The 17,209-nt window shown below is 48.8% G+C and overlaps 4 protein-coding genes across 4 annotated transcripts; 3 read left to right on the forward strand and 1 right to left on the reverse strand.

The window, feature by feature from the left end:
* Positions 1 to 705: 705 nt before the first annotated feature.
* On the reverse strand, positions 706 to 5,915 carry M431DRAFT_15710 (hypothetical protein). The gene is made up of 3 exons (XM_024912964.1): positions 5,288 to 5,915; positions 2,240 to 5,226; positions 706 to 2,176 (listed from the first exon to the last, which is right to left on the reverse strand). Exons 1-3 carry the CDS (start codon positions 5,495 to 5,497, stop codon positions 904 to 906), a joined length of 4,470 nt encoding a protein of 1,489 aa, XP_024776905.1. The 5' UTR covers positions 5,498 to 5,915; the 3' UTR covers positions 706 to 903.
* Positions 5,916 to 6,623: 708 nt separating this feature from the next.
* On the forward strand, positions 6,624 to 10,535 carry M431DRAFT_80219 (hypothetical protein; the record flags this gene model as incomplete). Its single annotated transcript, XM_024922918.1, has 1 exon — positions 6,624 to 10,535. A coding segment is annotated over one exon (3,912 nt), but the record flags the coding sequence as incomplete, so codon positions are not given.
* M431DRAFT_112971 (hypothetical protein) lies at positions 10,358 to 15,372 on the forward strand. The gene is made up of 2 exons (XM_024911861.1): positions 10,358 to 14,957; positions 15,012 to 15,372. Exons 1-2 carry the CDS (start codon positions 10,554 to 10,556, stop codon positions 15,183 to 15,185), a joined length of 4,578 nt encoding a protein of 1,525 aa, XP_024776907.1. The 5' UTR covers positions 10,358 to 10,553; the 3' UTR covers positions 15,186 to 15,372.
* Positions 15,373 to 15,691: 319 nt separating this feature from the next.
* Positions 15,692 to 16,950, forward strand: M431DRAFT_506944 (hypothetical protein). The gene is made up of 3 exons (XM_024918893.1): positions 15,692 to 16,095; positions 16,165 to 16,412; positions 16,479 to 16,950. Exons 1-3 carry the CDS (start codon positions 15,754 to 15,756, stop codon positions 16,756 to 16,758), a joined length of 870 nt encoding a protein of 289 aa, XP_024776908.1. The 5' UTR covers positions 15,692 to 15,753; the 3' UTR covers positions 16,759 to 16,950.
* Positions 16,951 to 17,209: the final 259 nt, after the last annotated feature.

A 17,209-nucleotide genomic window follows, 5' to 3' on the forward strand; every position in this document is an offset into this window, starting at 1 on the left:
TAACCTTGTTCCTGTCTGTAAGAATTTAATTACCCCAGTGAATCCTTAGTTCATAGCTTGCGAAACATTTCTCTCATTTTGGATAGCACGTCAGAACCGAGCAATGCACGATACACCGCTTAGTAACTGTCAGCTTACTCTTTGTTACTTGTTGCAAAGTAGCGCTGTTATGGTGTTGCCGTGGTACTAATAGGTGGCCTTGTGAATTAAGGTCGGGCACAGTTTTTTATACTAGCAGGGGTTGAGAGCCACTTCGCAGCCTAGGCAAGGCTAGGGTTGTTAATCTAGGGGCGGAAGGGAAAGAGGGTTGTGTACATTATGGGCGCTAACAAGCACTGATCGACGTCTGGTACGAAAGAGCTTGGCACCATCGTAGGGCTGTAATCAAGGGGTTGTTTGCACTTCATAATTTTGAACTATTTGCGGCTTTGACAGGGATGACTTCACTGTGGCCATTTCACTATCACGAAGGACGTCAACTCCAGACAAGAATGGTCTGCCTGCTCTTCTACTTCAGTGACAATTACGAATATGGAAAGTTAAAAATCGTGCGAGAGGATTCGGTGGATCTGTTGTGGGGGTCATGGCAGTTACGTGGAAAGAAACAACCGAACTCATACTCGTACGAGTACGAGTCTTATGGGAATGGATCGGGCCCTGGCCTAGGATCCAAGCCAATAGCATGTGAACAATGCAACTCTAACCCAGGACCCGCTTATCTTTGAGTTGAATTGCACAATCTGCTATGGAGGTTTCTATTGGAATGGCAACTGGTTGAACACTTGGCAATACGAAAAATCGGTCTAGCAATTGACCCACGTTTCAGGGTTTCTAACTACCGCGGTCCTTGTGACACCCAAGCTTGCTGGCTGGTTGTATGGGCTCGTTCTCGTTCTCGTTCCATTACTCCACCACTCCTGTGGCCGAATTCGTCTCAGTATTGTCCGTGGAAGATTTGACACCGTCGTTCTTCCACAATTCTCCGAAGTATGACCCTGGAGTCGCAATCAACGCTTGCGGAGTGCCCGATTCAACTAGTCTACCCCCATCCAGAACGAACACACGGTCAGAGTAGTCGACGACTGTTTGCAGGCGATGTGACACCGCAATCACCGTATAATTCTCAAACTCAGCCTTGATAATCTCCTGAAGGCGGCGATCGGTGTCGTGATCGACGCTACTGCTCACCTCATCAAGCAGTAACACGCCCCCAGCCTTTTCTTGGTCGGTCTTCTGATCTTTGATCCTTTTCCGTAAGATGGCGCGCCCGAGACAAAATAATTGCCTCTCGCCCATGCTTAGATCATCGGCCTTCATGGAAGCATCTAGCCCCCCTCGGCCACTGACAAACTTGGCAAGGCCGACGACATCAAGGACGGACAGACATGCTGCGTCGGTGGCTTCGGAGCGTGGGTCAATGTTCTGCCTGATGGTGTTTCCATCGGGTAAGAAAGTGGCTTCCTGGGACAAAGCTATGACTCTCTGTCGAAGTGTACCACGTTTTACTTCGCAGAGAGGTACTTGATCGATCGTTAATGTCATCGACGTATTGTTGAGTGGGTCGAGGAGACGAAGGAGTAGGAGCATTAGCGTGGATTTGCCACTTCCAGTCCGACCACATACGGCAACCTTTTGTCCCGGCAGGATGCTTAGGCTCACATCATGCAGGACCAAGTCCACAGTGCGTTGAGATGACTCGGACGGTGCGATGGAGCCCACGTCGTCTGAAGAATACGAAGCAGACACGTGCTTCAACTCAACGGCTCCACTAGTTGGCCAGGATTCAGGAGGCTCGAGGTTGTCAGATAGCCTATCCTCAGGGGTTACCGAGGCCGAGAACGTCTTCAAACGACTCACAGCCCCGATACAGGTTTCCAGGTCCGTATAGTTTTGCACGAGCTCGGAAAGTGAGGAGCCGAATGACAGCAGGCTAACCAAGCTCGTTCCTGCCAGGCCCACGTTGGATCCAAGCTGTGTAGCTAAGGAGACGAGCAGAAGTGCCAAGCCAGCCACAATAAGCTGCATGACCACGCGAAGCCATTGTTGAATCATAGCCAGCAAATAAGCTGGCTGTTGAGCACTGTCAAGCAGATTATCGTTGTGGTCAATGTCGTATGGAGTCCACCCAAAGGCGCGAACAGTGGCAATTCCTTTTGTAGTGTCGAGAAAATGAGTACTACATATGGTCAGCCATTAAGGTTACCCACAGAGAAACCACGGGTACTGGTGTAACACTTACTAGAGAGGACTTTTAGCTTCCAGGTCGAGAAGTCGCATTTGCCTCGAAGTCTTGAGGTAGAATCGCTGCACGACGTACAATGTCGCAAATAAAAAGGGAAATCCAATGGCGAGATATGGGGCGGCCGTTGCAATGACAATCATCATCCCAAAAGACTCTGTCAAAGTGAGGGCAACAGAGAAGAAAGCAAATAACAGCTCGCCGTCGATCAAAGTGAGATCTTGGGAGAAATGATTGGTAATGACGCCAACGTCCGTAGTCGTGAGATATCTTAGGGGAGCAGTGACGACAGTCTGCAAAGCTTCCTTGTGCAAGGCAGCTCCAGCCCACGTGGTCATGGAGATGAAGATCTCAATTGCGCTAAGAATCCACGAGATAAGAAACATGGACTGGAGCAGTGCATATATTCCAATGTAGAAGCCTCGCTCACGGCCGAAGGAATCTTGAGACCAATAGTTCAACCAGATGACACCAAAATTGGAGCTAAATCCATGGATCAGAGCCCAGAGAGCCAATGAGACTGTTGAGAATGGACGGACGCTTTTAAACCAATGTTTATACACGGCCCAGTCGCCCATTCCACGAGTTGAGCTGTCTGGAGATCCTTTGTCTGAGCTTGGTGACTCGGCGATGGAATCTTCCAGCAACTTTGGCTTTGGAACGCTTAGCTCTGAAGCACTTGTCTCTAACACCAATGACTCTTGGACCTCAGTGACGGTCGTCTTGATATCAAGTTTTTGAACGTACTCGTTACTTTCAACAAGTTGCTCGAAATGCCCTTGGTCAGCCTTGGCACCGTCGGCTCCAAGGACAATAACATGGTCCGCTGCAGGCAGATGGCCGACAGCATGGGTACAGAGCACTGCGGTAATGCCGTTTCTTCTAACGAAGCCGCCGGGTCCAAAGACACGCTGAAACAGCTTCGAAGCTGTGCTCGCATCCAGTCCGCTCATTACATCATCAAAGATGAGAGTCTTAGCCTCGGAGTAGAGCGCTCTGGCTATGGCCACACGTTGCTTCTGACCTCCACTCAAGGTGGAGCCACTGCTTCCCATCATTGTGTCGCTACCACGCTCAAGAGCGCGAATGTCAACGTCTAGGAGTGTCGCTGCAATGATTTCGTCATATTTCTTCTGGTTGAAGTCTGAACGACCAACGATGTTGTGCTTGAGAGTATCGTTGTAGAGAAAGGGCTCTTGTTGGCAGTAGCCGATGCTGCTGCCGCGGGGTAGAAAAACAGAGACTTTACCAGAATGAACGGGAATCTCGCCGAGCAGAACCTTGCACAACGTCGACTTGCCTGAAGCAATGGGACCGATGATAATGGTCAAAGCTTTTAGCGGAATTTCGCAGCTCATGTTGGTCAAAACTGATTTGTCGGGCGTCCATCCAAAAGTTCCATCTTCAACTTTGAAAGCCAAGCCGCTTTCCTTTTCTCCCTGTGAGCGGTCTGCACTCCCTGTTGCGCCAGCTTCAGACGCCCACGATCGAAAATCAACCCTTGGATCTGAAACGAGAAAGCTTCGAATGCGCCCAATGCAGGTAAAAGCCGCAATGACAATTGGAACATTGTTAAAAATGATTGTGAACGGGAGCGTGATGAGAACGATGTACGAGTAGGACGTGAAGATGGTTGACACATTTAATCTGGAGGTAGAAGTGACAGCGAAAGTGATCAGTGGGGAGAAAGCCGAAGGCACGGCGCCAAGCGTAATGGTGCAGATGATAAGCCAGCGAAACCGTAGACCAATACGGATCTCCTTTTCTCGAAGGCTTTGAATGATGGAGCCCATGACCTCGGCAAGACCTGAGATCTTATACGACTTCATCTTTGCAACTGTTGTGGCAGTCGCGCTAACACGCTGCTCAATCTGGCCCATCCAAGACCCCAGGCGTTTATCAATGGGTTTGCCTAATGCCGTCGTCAATACGCAGCATACGGCGATGACGGCAATGGGAGAGACGAATGAAACTCCAACTTGACGTTGCAGGAGAAAGCAACCAATGGCTACCTGCGAGGTAATTGCCCACATTTCATGGATAACTCGAAAGCCAGCTACGACACGATCAAGATCAGTGCTCATGAGGGTGATGGCTGTATCTGCCTTGCCAGCTGCTAAGCTAATCTCCGTAGTCTTTCGAAAGATAGCAGTGTGGAGAGTGGAACGAAGCATGTAGACAAATCTCTGGTTGTAATACTGGTACACTCCAGAGGAGATGGCAATGCCTGCATAGATGAGTATAGAAGCCGCAATGAGACCGTACCCATGGTTTTTGTCGCGCAGTTCTTCAGGGGTCCCCAAAAACTCCAACATGCCGTCAATGAAGAATGGCTGGCAGAGCTTCAGTGCGAGCAGAAGCAAGCGGGCTGGAATTGGATACAGAAAGGGCCCCAGTAGTGCCCAGCAGAGGTTCTTGAGAGGAATTGACTCTAGTATCTGTTGATCGGTCGCATCTTGTAACGGACGTGTGGATGTGAGCTTGTCGTGAAGTCGTCTTGCTTTCAAGGTTGCATCGAGGGGGTAAAGGTCGTCGGTAGCGATTGTTCCGCGGTATCCACGGAAGAGCAGCGAGTTGAGCCATGAGAAGACGCCGATACTGAAAATTCCGCTTGTGATTTCTGGGCTGCATTTGCGTTCCTGATTGTCCTTCAATTGCGACTTTGGGGTGGCCTCTAAGCAAAAGTTGACGGTTTTGATGGTGACGGCAACGGTAAAGACAATGGCAAGAGTTCTCTGGTGTGAGAGCCAGATTGTGCGGACTTGTACAATGTCGAAGAGCAGTGTGGAAAACAGAAAAGACTCCAAAAGAATAGAAGGCTTTAACGAGCGAGAATGTTCGAGGTAAGACAGCCCAATCGCAAGGATTGAAGCAAGCAATGTAATGGCGGCTGCCCCTAGCGAGAGAGAGTGGGCAGCAGTTTCGGGGTGCTTGGCTAGAACTACCAGGACTGCGATCTGAGTGGCGGAAAAGCCAGAAAGCAAGACCTGAATAGACGTTAGCAAGCCTCACTGGCAACCATTGCACTCAATTGACGTTATAACTCACCACTTTGACATTACGGAGGAGGATGTTGGCTGTTGTGTGTGGTTGTCGTGACAGGCTGACTAGCCGAAGCGCTGCAAGTATCACGAAGCAGGCGCTGGGCAGGATGGAGAGGATGATTTTCTCAAAGGCGACAGTAAAATCGAAGTTGCCTCTACAACCTTCGACGGCTGGCCCAAAGGCGTCGTCATTTGCGCACGCAGAGACACTCATCCCGTTGGGCGTGGACGATACTCTGCGCAGACAACACGAACGCGGAATCCAAGTTGGAGAGCAAAATCGTGAAAGGCTGAGTCCCAGGTAGGCAGCCTTGTTCTGCTGACTATGCAAATGGACTTACTTACTTCGTTTGCTCGACTTCACTTCACCGCCCTCGGATCCAAAGCCCCCTCTCATGGTCCAAGGCCAGCTTGGCAAGAAAGGGTTGTTGACTTGAGAAAATTTGACGTTAGCGTGCTTGTTCGGGCTTACAGCAGCCGGCCAACAGGTTCCGTCCAGAAAAGGACTGGAAGGCCCGCGGGCGTTTGGCGAACTTCCGTCGGGCTTTGGTCTTGGTCAGGTATAACACGGTACTGTAGGAAGGCCTGCCAGCAAAATCCACAGTAGACTCCAGCGGTCTGGAGGATCTAGGTACTAGGTAGCACGAGTACGGAGTAGTAGAGAAATTTTCCACGACCGTGCGCTTCAGGGCATGGAACGTTAATTTCCTCCATCCATTCGGCTCACGGTGGGCTCACAGTGCGCAGATGGATGGATTTAGTGGTCAGCCCGGGGGCTGATGGACGCCCTGCTGTCGTTGCTCCCGGGGCGGGTCAGTCCGCTCCTGCGCGGAGGCGTGGAGGAGATGACTGGTGCTGAGGCCATGGTGATAGATTGGCTCTGAGATAACCTTGAACCATAGTGCCCTTTCGGGAAGGGGGGGCTTGGGGACTTAGGGGACCGGCGTCAGGAGATCAGACGACCCGTCCCCCCACCTCATCCCCATACTGTATATGCTCACCCCTCAGGTGCAAGGGGTGCGGTTAGAAGCTCTTCCCTCGCTGATCCCCTTACTGATCCTCGCCTAGGTAATTATTCCGAAGACGTGCTCAGTTCATCCGTCTGTTGGCACCCTGTACTTGTACGCCATGGCCGGGACATCAGCGAAGTCCGGAGCATTCTGTGTTTGGTAGCAACTAAAGAAGCCAATTCGGCACCACGCCATGGGCCACGTCCTTCCAATCATACGAACATTTTGCGTAACTGCGTCCTGTGTTCTTTCTCAACCGTCTTGATAGTTGCACCAGGCTTGATCGATCCTCGTTTACACTATAGCTGTGTTTTGACGTCCATCTCCATCATGACGGTCCCCGATTCTGTTCGTCAGTCAGAGCTATACTGGCAGAATACTTTGACTGATTTCAATGCGGCAACATTCCCACATCTCAAGTTGCCTGATCAGAATCCCCAGGCCAATGACACAATCACCTACGAGATACCTGTACACTTGAAGAAGCCTCCTGTTGCTACCATACCAGTCTTGATGCGGGCGTCATGGGCATTGGTGATTGGTTGCATGACAAATTCGGACGACGTTGTTTTCGGCGTTACAGTATCTGAGCACAATGCTTCCATTGATGGCACGAATGATCTTGTCGATCAGACGACTGCTCTTGCTCCCGTGAGAATCAGCTGGAACCGTGCTTCCACTATCACAGACTATTTGAAAACCATTTATAAGCAAGGCTGGGAAATGGCTCCGTTTGAGTACATAGGGCTTGATAATATCGCCAACATATCGCCCGAAAGCCGCCAGGCTTCCGAGTTTCAAAGTCTTCTTATTATTCAAACCCGTGAAACTGGAAGGTCCCAACCGCCATTAGCAGGCTGGACGGGACAGTCGCTGCTATTGCACATCCTTCACGACGCCGAGTCAATCTCCATCACTGCCACCTTTGACGCCAATGTCGTCGAGCCCTGGGTAGTCGAAGGAGCTCTAAAACAATTCACGTCTCTTTTCGAACAACTCCAACAGTCTAGTCCTGCTACCACCTTAGCTGACCTTGAACTGGTAACATACGACAACCTGGAAACAATTTGGAGCTGGAATGGCAACCGCCCTCCATCTGTGGATCTTTGCATCCACACCGTCATCGAGCAAAATGCTCGTGAGCAGCCAGATGCAATCTCCGTGCAGGCATGGGACGGGCAGTTGACCTACAGCGAGTTGAACCATCTTTCTTCTATTCTTGCTTGCCGGTTGGTGGAGCTCGGTGTCGGGCCTAATAAATTGATACCTTTGTGCTTCGAAAAGTCCATGTGGACAATGATTGCATTACTTGGTGTCCTTAAAGCAGGCGGTGGATTCGTCCTTCTCGACCCTTCCCTCCCCCAAGAGCGGCTGCGCACTATAGCTCACCAGACAAAGTCTGACTTTATCCTCTCTTCCATATCTTCCCAATCTGTGAGTATGAAACTACTCAACAGAGTCATCATAATCAATCACGAATTCTTTGTCAACCTGTCTAGCGGGCCATTGTTCATACCTGCGCCGGACCCAGACTCCGTCATGTACGTCGTATTCACTTCCGGCAGCACAGGTACGCCTAAAGGAGCTATGATAAGCCATAGAAACTTCTCCTCAGCTATGACATATCAGCTGGAACACTACAAGGTCACTTCCCAGATGAGGATGTTTGACTTTTCCTCCTATAGTTTTGTTGCCTCAATTGCCAATTTATTTATTACCCTCACCGCAGGTGGCTGCATTTGTATCCCTAGCGAGTATGATAAGAGAAACAGGCTGGCCGAGAGTATTGCATCTTTGCGCGCCAATGTTATCCACCTTACACCATCAGCCTCGAGACTCATTACCCCAGACTTGGTTCCTGAAGTAGAGCTTGTCATATTCTCTGGCGAAGGCCTTCACACCGAAGATATAAAGGTCTGGTGGGGAAAAGTACGGGTGATGAATGTTCTGGGGCTCTCAGAATGCGCACCTAGAAGTGTACTCAATGTGATTGCGAAATCGCCAGAGGAGGCAACGCGAATTGGAAAAGGTATAGGGCAAGTGACATGGGTAGTTGACCCTGAAGATCACAATCGCCTGATGCCAGTTGGCGCTGTTGGAGAATTACTTTTAGAAGGCCCTCTTGTTGGGCTTGGCTACTTAAATGACGAGACGAGAACGGCACAGTCCTTCATTCACAATCCTCGGTGGCTGCTAGAAGGCTGCCCATCCAAGCCCTCTGGAAGACAGGGACGGTTGTACAAGACGGGTGATCTCGTACGATATCATCAGGACGGCAGCCTGTCTTATGTAGCGAGGAAGGACGCGCAAGTCAAAGTCCGTGGTCAACGCGTCGAGCTTGGAGAGGTAGAGTATCGAATCAAGGAAGCGCTTTCCGACGTCGAGAAAGTGGTGGTTGATGTGATCAGCCCTCGAGGAGAAAAAGCGAATCATTTTATCCTCACGGCATTTACTCAACCAAATGAATTGCCATCAATTCCAGCCACAAGTGACTTATTTAAGGCGACACTACTACCCGTTACACCAGATAACGAGGAACGTATGGCAAAAAATCTTCCCTCGTATATGATACCGGCACTGTTTTTCACAATGTCAAAACTACCCACCACCCCGACTGGGAAGATAGATAGAAGGAAGCTGCGAGAAATCGGCAGCTCCTTTTCCCTCCAGGACTTGGCGGATCTGAGAACTACAAGTGCATCTCCCAAGCGAATGCCGAGCCTTGACGAAGAGCAACAGGTTCAATCGCTTTGGAGTCAGGTGCTCCACCTCAAACTCTCAAGTATTGGCTTAGATGATACTTTTGTACAACTTGGAGGCGACTCTCTTGGGGCCATGAAAATTGTTAGCGAAGCCCGAAAAATTGGTCTGAGTTTATCTGTTGCAGATGTTTTGGGCTCTTCAACCCTAGAAGAGGTGGCAAAGACTGTGCAACAAGTATCATTCTATGGTGCGGTTGATATCTCTCCATTCCATCTTGTACCAGCAGACTCTCATCTACCACTGTTATTGGATGAGGTGCAAAAGCTGTACGGGATTCAAAAAGAAACCATCGTGGATATGTATCCATGCACGCCGCTTCAAGAAGGGCTTTTTTCACTTTCAGTAACGCAAGGTGACTACATCACCCAGCGCATTCTGAGACTAGCACCGGGACTTGATCTAGATCGGTTCCGTACGGCCTGGGAAACGGTATCTGGGGCGTTCGAAATCTTGCGCACGAGAATCGTTGCATCAAATCATGGCCGACTGCTTCAAGTAGTCATGAATCAGCCTGCCGCATTTGTCACAGCCACTGGGCTTGAAACTTATCTAAAAGCAGACAAAGCTCACCAAATGGCACTGGGCATGCCGCTTGTGCGCTATGCCCTCGTGAAGGACGAAATTGGGTTGTACAGCCATTTTGTATTGACAATCCACCATGCACTTTACGATGGGTGGTCTATGCGCCTAATACTTGATTCGGTTGACAAAGTCTATCGCGGTCAGGACTTGGACGCTCCTTCAAAATTTAACGGATTTATCGATTATGTAAATCGACAGAGTGCTGAGTTAGCCAAAGCATACTGGTTACGATTTTTAGACGGCTATAGCGGGACACCATTTCCTACGATCCCTCCGACGATACACCAACCTTCAATCGATTCAAGGCTCCGATGGGACATGTCGATACCAAATACCACAACGATGAAGGTTACTACATCTTCACTGATTCGTGCTGCATGGGCCTTGACTGTTGGACTTTGGATCGATGCCAATGATGTCGTATTTGGTGTTCCGCTGTCCGGACGGAATGCTCCAATCCCTGGCATTGAGAAAATGGCCGCCCCAACTATTGCTACTGTTCCAGTCAGAGTCCGGTGGGACAAACATTCCACGATTGTTGACTACCTAGAGATGGTACAGAAGCAGGCCATTGAAATGATTCCATTTGAGCAATCTGGGCTGAGCATGATCTCTAAGTCAGGGGATAGCTGCCAACGAGCTTGCGAGTTTCAGACTCTTTTACTTGTCCAACCAGACATTAGCCCCATAGAAGAGACGTTGGGCAAATGGGAATTAAAGGAATATCAAGAGCTCAATACTTATGCTCTCACGGTCGAGGTCAAACTTGGCGCACGCGGCATTACAGTGCATGCAGGATTTGATTCCAAGATACTGGAAGCTCAGCTTGTCCAAAATCTTGTTCCATCGTTTGAGTCTGTTTTGCAACAGCTGAGCATAGCAAGTCCGGATGAGAAAATTTTGAAAGTCGACATCATGACAGCTCAAGATGTAGAGAGGATATGGAGTTGGAACGGTCGTCTCCCGAATGCAATTGACCGCTGTGTTCACACTTTGATTGGAGATCAAGCCCGCGATGATCCGGCTTCGCCTGCCATTTATGCTTGGGACGCCACTTTGTCGTATGAGGAGCTGGATCGCCTCTCCACTAAGTTGGCGTGGCGGCTGCAGGACATTGGCTTAGCATTGGGCGACATCGTTCCGCTTTGCTTTGAGAAATCAGCGTGGATAATTGTATCGCTGCTTGCCGTAGTGAAGGCAGGAGGCACATTTGTTCTTCTTGATAATGCACTTCCTGAGCAGCGACTACAGGTCATTGTGCAGCAGGTCAATGCTCGTATTATCCTCTCATCCACAGATTGCCAAAGCCTGAGCTTGCGGCTCGCTAGTACCGTCATCCCGGTCTCAGCAAGTCTAGCCTCCGACCTGGAAAATCAGCCAGAGCGACAATTAAGTAGCCCAACGCCAGACTCAATTTTGTACGTCGCATTCACGTCTGGCAGCACTGGAGTACCTAAGGGAGCACAGGTCAGCCATAGAAATTTTGCCTCGGCCATACATCATCAGACAAAGAAATTTGCCTATAAGAAGAGCTGGCGGGTTTTCGACTTTGCTTCATATAGCTTCGACATGTCGATTTTTGCCATTCTCTATACGCTCGCTACTGGTGCTTGCCTTTGCATCCCTAATGACGAAGATCGAAAAAGTGACTTACCAAAGGCCATCAGCGACATGCAGGCAGATTCTATTATTCTTACCCCTTCGGTGCTGAGGACTTTACACCCGACAGAGGTATCTTGTCTCAAGTTAATCATGTCCATTGGTGAACCCTTGTGTAGAGATGATGTGACTCCATGGGCAATAGCGGGTGTGCAGCTTGTCAATGCGTATGGCCCAGCAGAATGTACTCCGGTGAGTACCATCAACACGGATGTAGCCGATGGCGAGGGAAATCCTCATGTTGGCCGCGGGTTGGGGCATGTCACTTGGGTCGCAGATGCCGAGGATCATAATCGCCTGGTTCCAGTTGGCAAAGTTGGTGAGCTCTTGCTAGAAGGGCCACTTGTTGGATGTGGGTATCTGGGAAACCCAGAGAAGACACAGGCTGTCTTCATCGAAGACCCGTCCTGGCTACTGAAGGGATCCATGAAACACGCCGGAAGACACGGCCGTTTGTACAAGACGGGTGATCTTGTCAGCTATAACGACGATGGCACATTAAATTACATCAGCCGAAAAGACAACCAAGTGAAAATTCGCGGCCAACGAGTTGAGCTCGGAGAAGTTGAACACCATGTTAAACAATGCATAGCTGATGCTGTCCAAGTTGTAGCAGAGGTTGTATCGAACGGCGACAGCAGTGCCAATCCAGTACTAGTGGCTTTTATTACGAAAACCAGCACAAACGAGGAGACCAATTCTTCCATTATCCAGACATCGCATGGTCTTGAGCCTGAGGTCGAGAAAGCTCTCACTGAGCTCTTGCCTTTATATATGATTCCGGTGGCAATTTTCCATCTGGAGGAAATGCCTATGACGGCCACTGAAAAGACCGATCGCAAGAAGCTCCGCATGATTGGATCGGAGCTCCTAGCAAGGCAGCGCGTGGAACGACAGGCAAGTTCTCCAAAACCCAAACAGCAACCGTCCTCCCCAGTGGAAGTCCAGATACGACGTATTTGGGCCCAAGTTCTGAATGTCAATGAATCGGATATTGGCGTAGACGATAGCTTTCTACAGCTTGGTGGTGATTCAATCACCGCGATGCAAGTCTCCTCGCTAGCGCGAGCTTCTTACATTAACATCAGCAGCGCTGACGTCCTGCGCGTCAAGACTATATCGAAGTTGGCAGCAAATTCAGCTGTCGCCCGTCCTCTTACAAATTATTCTGTCCAGGTGTCTGAGAATACAGGCAATAGTTTCCCATTAAGTCCTATGCAGAATTTCTATATGCATCTCCAACCGTCTCCAAATCTGCCTTATGATCAAAACTTCTTCCTTGGTTTCAAGACAAACTTGTCGCAGGACGTCATTGCGGCAGCAATTGAAGCCTTGGTTGAGCGGCATAGCATACTGCGTGCGCGATTTTTTCAAGACAATGAGGGATCATGGCAACAAAAAATTAGCCAAGATATCTCCGGGTCAATTTATATATGTGCCAAACAAGCGAACGAAGATTCTGTCGCCAGTATGATAGCTCAATGTCGCGACAGCCTTGACATTGTAAAAGGACCCTTAATTGCAGCCTGCATTATCAATGAAGATGAAACTCAGTCCCTGTTTCTCTCGATACATCACCTTGTGGTTGACCTGGTGTCTTGGAGGGTGCTGTTGCGCGATCTGGAGTCTATTTTGACCTCGAAAGACAGCTTTGCATCCGCATCGCTGGACTTTCAAACTTGGACAATACTTCAAGAGCAGTATGCTTCGATCGGCTTGGAAACGCAGTCATTTAGGCCCGGTAAACCTGATATGGGGCATCTAGAATATTGGGGAGTGGACTACCTCTCGAACAAGTCCGACAGCATTCTCACCAAAACATTTGCACTCAAAGTCCAAGCAACCTCAGCCATCCTGGGACACTGTAATGATGCATTCGGAACGCGGCCAGTGGAGCTCATGATAGCGGCAGTCATTCACTCATTCGTATCAAGATTTCCAGATCGTCACAGTCCGATGATTATGAATGAGGGCCATGGCCGTGAGCCATGGGACAATGCCGTGGATGTTTCTAACACTGTTGGCTGGTTCACCACTATGTCCCCCGTGCAGGTGCCTTCCGACGTCAATTCTAGCCTAGATGATGTGATACGACTCACAAAAGATCTGATGCGCAACCAACCACAGAACGGGTGGGCAAATTTCACCTCTCTCTGCAAAGACGGTGCTGGAGCCATGGAATTTGCTAAGCAATTCCCGGTGGAGATTTTGTTCAACTATGCAGGGATATACCAGCAACTCGAGAACGACGACGCTTTCTTTCAGAAACTTCAATTGCCCCAAGGCTGTGACCCTCTTGCACGTCTAGATGTTCAGAGATTCGCCTTATTCGATATTGGGGCACGAGTAGAGAAAGGGTCGCTCATTGTATCGGTCTCTTATAATAAATACGTGAACCATCAAAGTGAAATCTGCGAATGGGTCGACATCTTACAGGGCACACTGGCTAGAATGTCCAGCGAGCTGCCTACGGCTATACCTTGTTGGACCCTTACGGATTTTCCACTGGCTTTCCAAACATATGACGAGATTCAAGAACTTTCTCAGTATCGTCTGAACCGACTTGGTGTGAAATCAAGTGATGTAGAGGACATCTTTCCATGCTCCCCTCTTCAGAAAGGTGTCTTAGCAGCCTGCAAACGAGATCCACGCAACTATAGAGCTAAATTCGCCGTCGAAGTGAGAGCAGGGCTTGGAACAGGAATACTAGATATTTCAAAACTTGAGATGGCGTGGAGAGAGGTGGTCCGTAAACATGCACTCCTGCGATCTCTTTTGATCACCAAATTTGGCGAGCAAAAACAGGCATTCCACGTTGTGTTAAAGGATCCGATGCCCTCTGTTTGCCGCATACGAAAACAGGACTCGAATTCTCAGTGGACACTTCAGCATGAGATAAGTGAGGCTTACGGGCCTGACGGATTGCAGCACCATCTTACCATACACGAGATTGATGCAACGACAGCCCATTTGGAGTTGCACATTAGTCATGCTATCATGGATGGCTTCTCACTGCAATTGCTTTGGAAGAATCTTCAGGAAGCCTATAATGATTCTCAGAGCTCGACAGGATCTTACAGGAGTTTTGTCGAATATCTTGAATCGCAGTCTAAGGATGCTTCTATTGACTTCTGGTCTCGACGTCTTGAAAATGCTGCACCCTGTATCTTACCGGCTGCAGTAGTCGACCAAACTTCATCAGCTTTTGAAAACATTCAAGTTCCCATTGAATCGAATGAGCTTATAAAGGAATTTTGCAGCGTTTCGGAAATTACAACTGCGACATTGATCCGTGTTGCGTGGGCCATGGTTCTAAGACTGTATACCGGAAGTCAATCGCCATGCTTTGGCAATATTAGTTCTGGAAGAGACACTGCCATTCCACGAGTGGATAGGATCTTCGGCCCTCTCATCAGTATGGAACCATGCCTTATCTCTTTTGAAAACTCATTGTCGATGCTCGAGGTCTTGAAGGCGGCTCAGCAAGACTATCTTGACAGCTTGCCATACCAACATCTTCCTCTGAGGGAGATTCACCACATGCTGGGTCTCAAAAAGAAGGCGCTTTTCAACAGCATTGTAAGTTTTCAGAGATTATGGGGTTGGGAAGCTCAGGACGGCTTGTCGGTGAACCATCTCGACGCCTTTGATCCAAACGAGGTATGGCACCCAATTAGACTGTGCGAGCATATATGACTAACAAACATGTTTCAGTATGACATAACCGTGCGCGTAAGTGATGGAAATGCCGGGACTCTGGTGAAGTTAACTTTCCGGCCAAATTTCCTCAGCTCAGATGAGAAGCGCGAGGCAGCTCGCGTTTTTGGGAAGGCGATCAGCGCAATTGTTACTGATCCTTTGCGCAAGGTTGAGGACATTCAGCTTTGAACGTTCATGCTGTTGCTATTCGAACGTTTTTTATTATCTACTTTTAAGTTGAAGACTTGTTTCCTCTTGAAAATATCACTGGGTAATCACAATGAGAGCATTCGCTTAGGCACTACGTAGTAGGCACTTTCAGTACTGCTCGCTGTACGAGCAAGTGTCTGCCTTATCCTTCCGAGGCTACCTGGTGCACACCAAATTAATCACATGCATCTGTCGTTACATACTTCTGTCAGCTGTGGATCTCTTGACCCCCTGTAACCAATGCTTCAGTTCGGAGTACGGAGTACGGAGTAGTGAGTGTTGTACACGTAAACGGGCTGAGATGGATCATCCCATGGATACCTTATAACACCCCGGTTGCTCGACATGCACACCCCCCCCCCCCCCCCAGACCCCTACAGCAGACCCTCTAGCGCGTTTTAACGGATGAATGCATTCCTGCTTACACTGCTCCAGTATTTATTCCATCGTGTCATCCGTAGGGTGCATTTAATCGTTTGACCCAGAACGTAAAGCACATCTCCAATGCTACTCATAGGAAACAAACCAGACCTTCTTCATCGCCATCATGAATGCTAATGTCCCCTTCTCCGTTACGGTCCACCCTTACCGTCCCGGCTACGCAGCCTACGAGACAGGCTCAATTGGGCGCAAGAACGCCATTGTCTTCATCGGAGGTCTAGGAGACGGGCCACATTCTGTGCAGTATCTTCGGACTGTTGCAAAATATCTCGAAGGCGCAGAAAGTCTGAGCTATTCCCTCTTTGAGTTTCGCTTAAGAAGCTCTTTTTCGGGATTTGGCACTGCATCGCTCGCTGACGATGTCGCCGACATCTCCACGCTTGTCAAATATTTGAGATCGGTTGGTAAAGAAAAAATCGTGCTTTTTGGTCACTCTACAGGTTGTCAGGTATGATTCGCATTTGTTCTCTCCTTTCTTTAATGAGCATGTTGGAAGTGAGGGTTAACGGTAATATAGGACTGTGCGGAATACACAAACTACGCCAAGCATGGCAGCAGCCCAGTCGACGGCTTCATTCTGCAAGCACCAATCTCTGATCGTGAAGCATTTAAGCTGGAATTTCCAGATACAGATAAGAGCGTACAAGTTGCGGAGCAGATGATTGCAGAGGGTAAAGCAGACCACATTGCACCAAAAGAGGTCATCCCACCATCGCTAGGGCTTGCCGTCTCAGCGTACAGATTAAGATCATTATTGGCAAAGGGGTGTGTAGCTGCAATCATATCAACCCACAAAATATTACACCTGTTTACTAACAACTTTCGGTTAAGCGGAGATGAGGATTACTTTTCGTCTGATCTTGATAATGCTACGGTAAAGAAAATCTGGAGCCGCTTCGACAAACCCGTGCTGGTTCTGCATTCTGCGAAAGACGAGAATGTACCACGTCATGTTGATCAAAAAAGATTAAACAAGCTTTACCAAGAGGCGGGAGCTCAAGTTAGTCCTTTGTCAGATTTGATACCGAATACTGGCCATACCGTTCGACGGGACTCTGCTCGCGAATGGCTAGGAGAGAGAATTGTTGAGTTCTTGAAGACATTGGCTTGAAAAAGGAAAAGAGAAACTTATAAAGAATTACTATGGTTGTAAAAAGTTGCTTAGTATTATAAGTTGGAAGCATATTTGAATAGGTGTGGCGAACCGTGAGCCAAAGGATAGTATGTGCTCATTGCTAATGAACAATTGTCATTCCTGGTGATATGGTCTGGAAAAAGAAAGTTTTGTATATTTAAATGGCACTGACAAATCTCCCAACATGGTCCGGCACCAGGATACCAGAATATTCCAAGTCAATGATATGCAGAAACGCAGTAACCGGTCTGTGTTGCTGCAGGGTATCCCTGACCGATCTGTCTGTGGATCTCGTAGATTGTATAGATATAATAGGTCCTGCCCCCGACGTTTTGATAGATAACTAAGATCTTTTATTAATACAATATTACACCTAACTACAGACGTTTACAGTCTGGGGTATCTGTGTCTCGGTCTCTTTCATCGG

Source organism: Trichoderma harzianum (assembly GCF_003025095.1).
Source record: "Trichoderma harzianum CBS 226.95 unplaced genomic scaffold M431scaffold_4, whole genome shotgun sequence".
Lineage (NCBI taxonomy): Eukaryota > Fungi > Ascomycota > Sordariomycetes > Hypocreales > Hypocreaceae > Trichoderma > Trichoderma harzianum.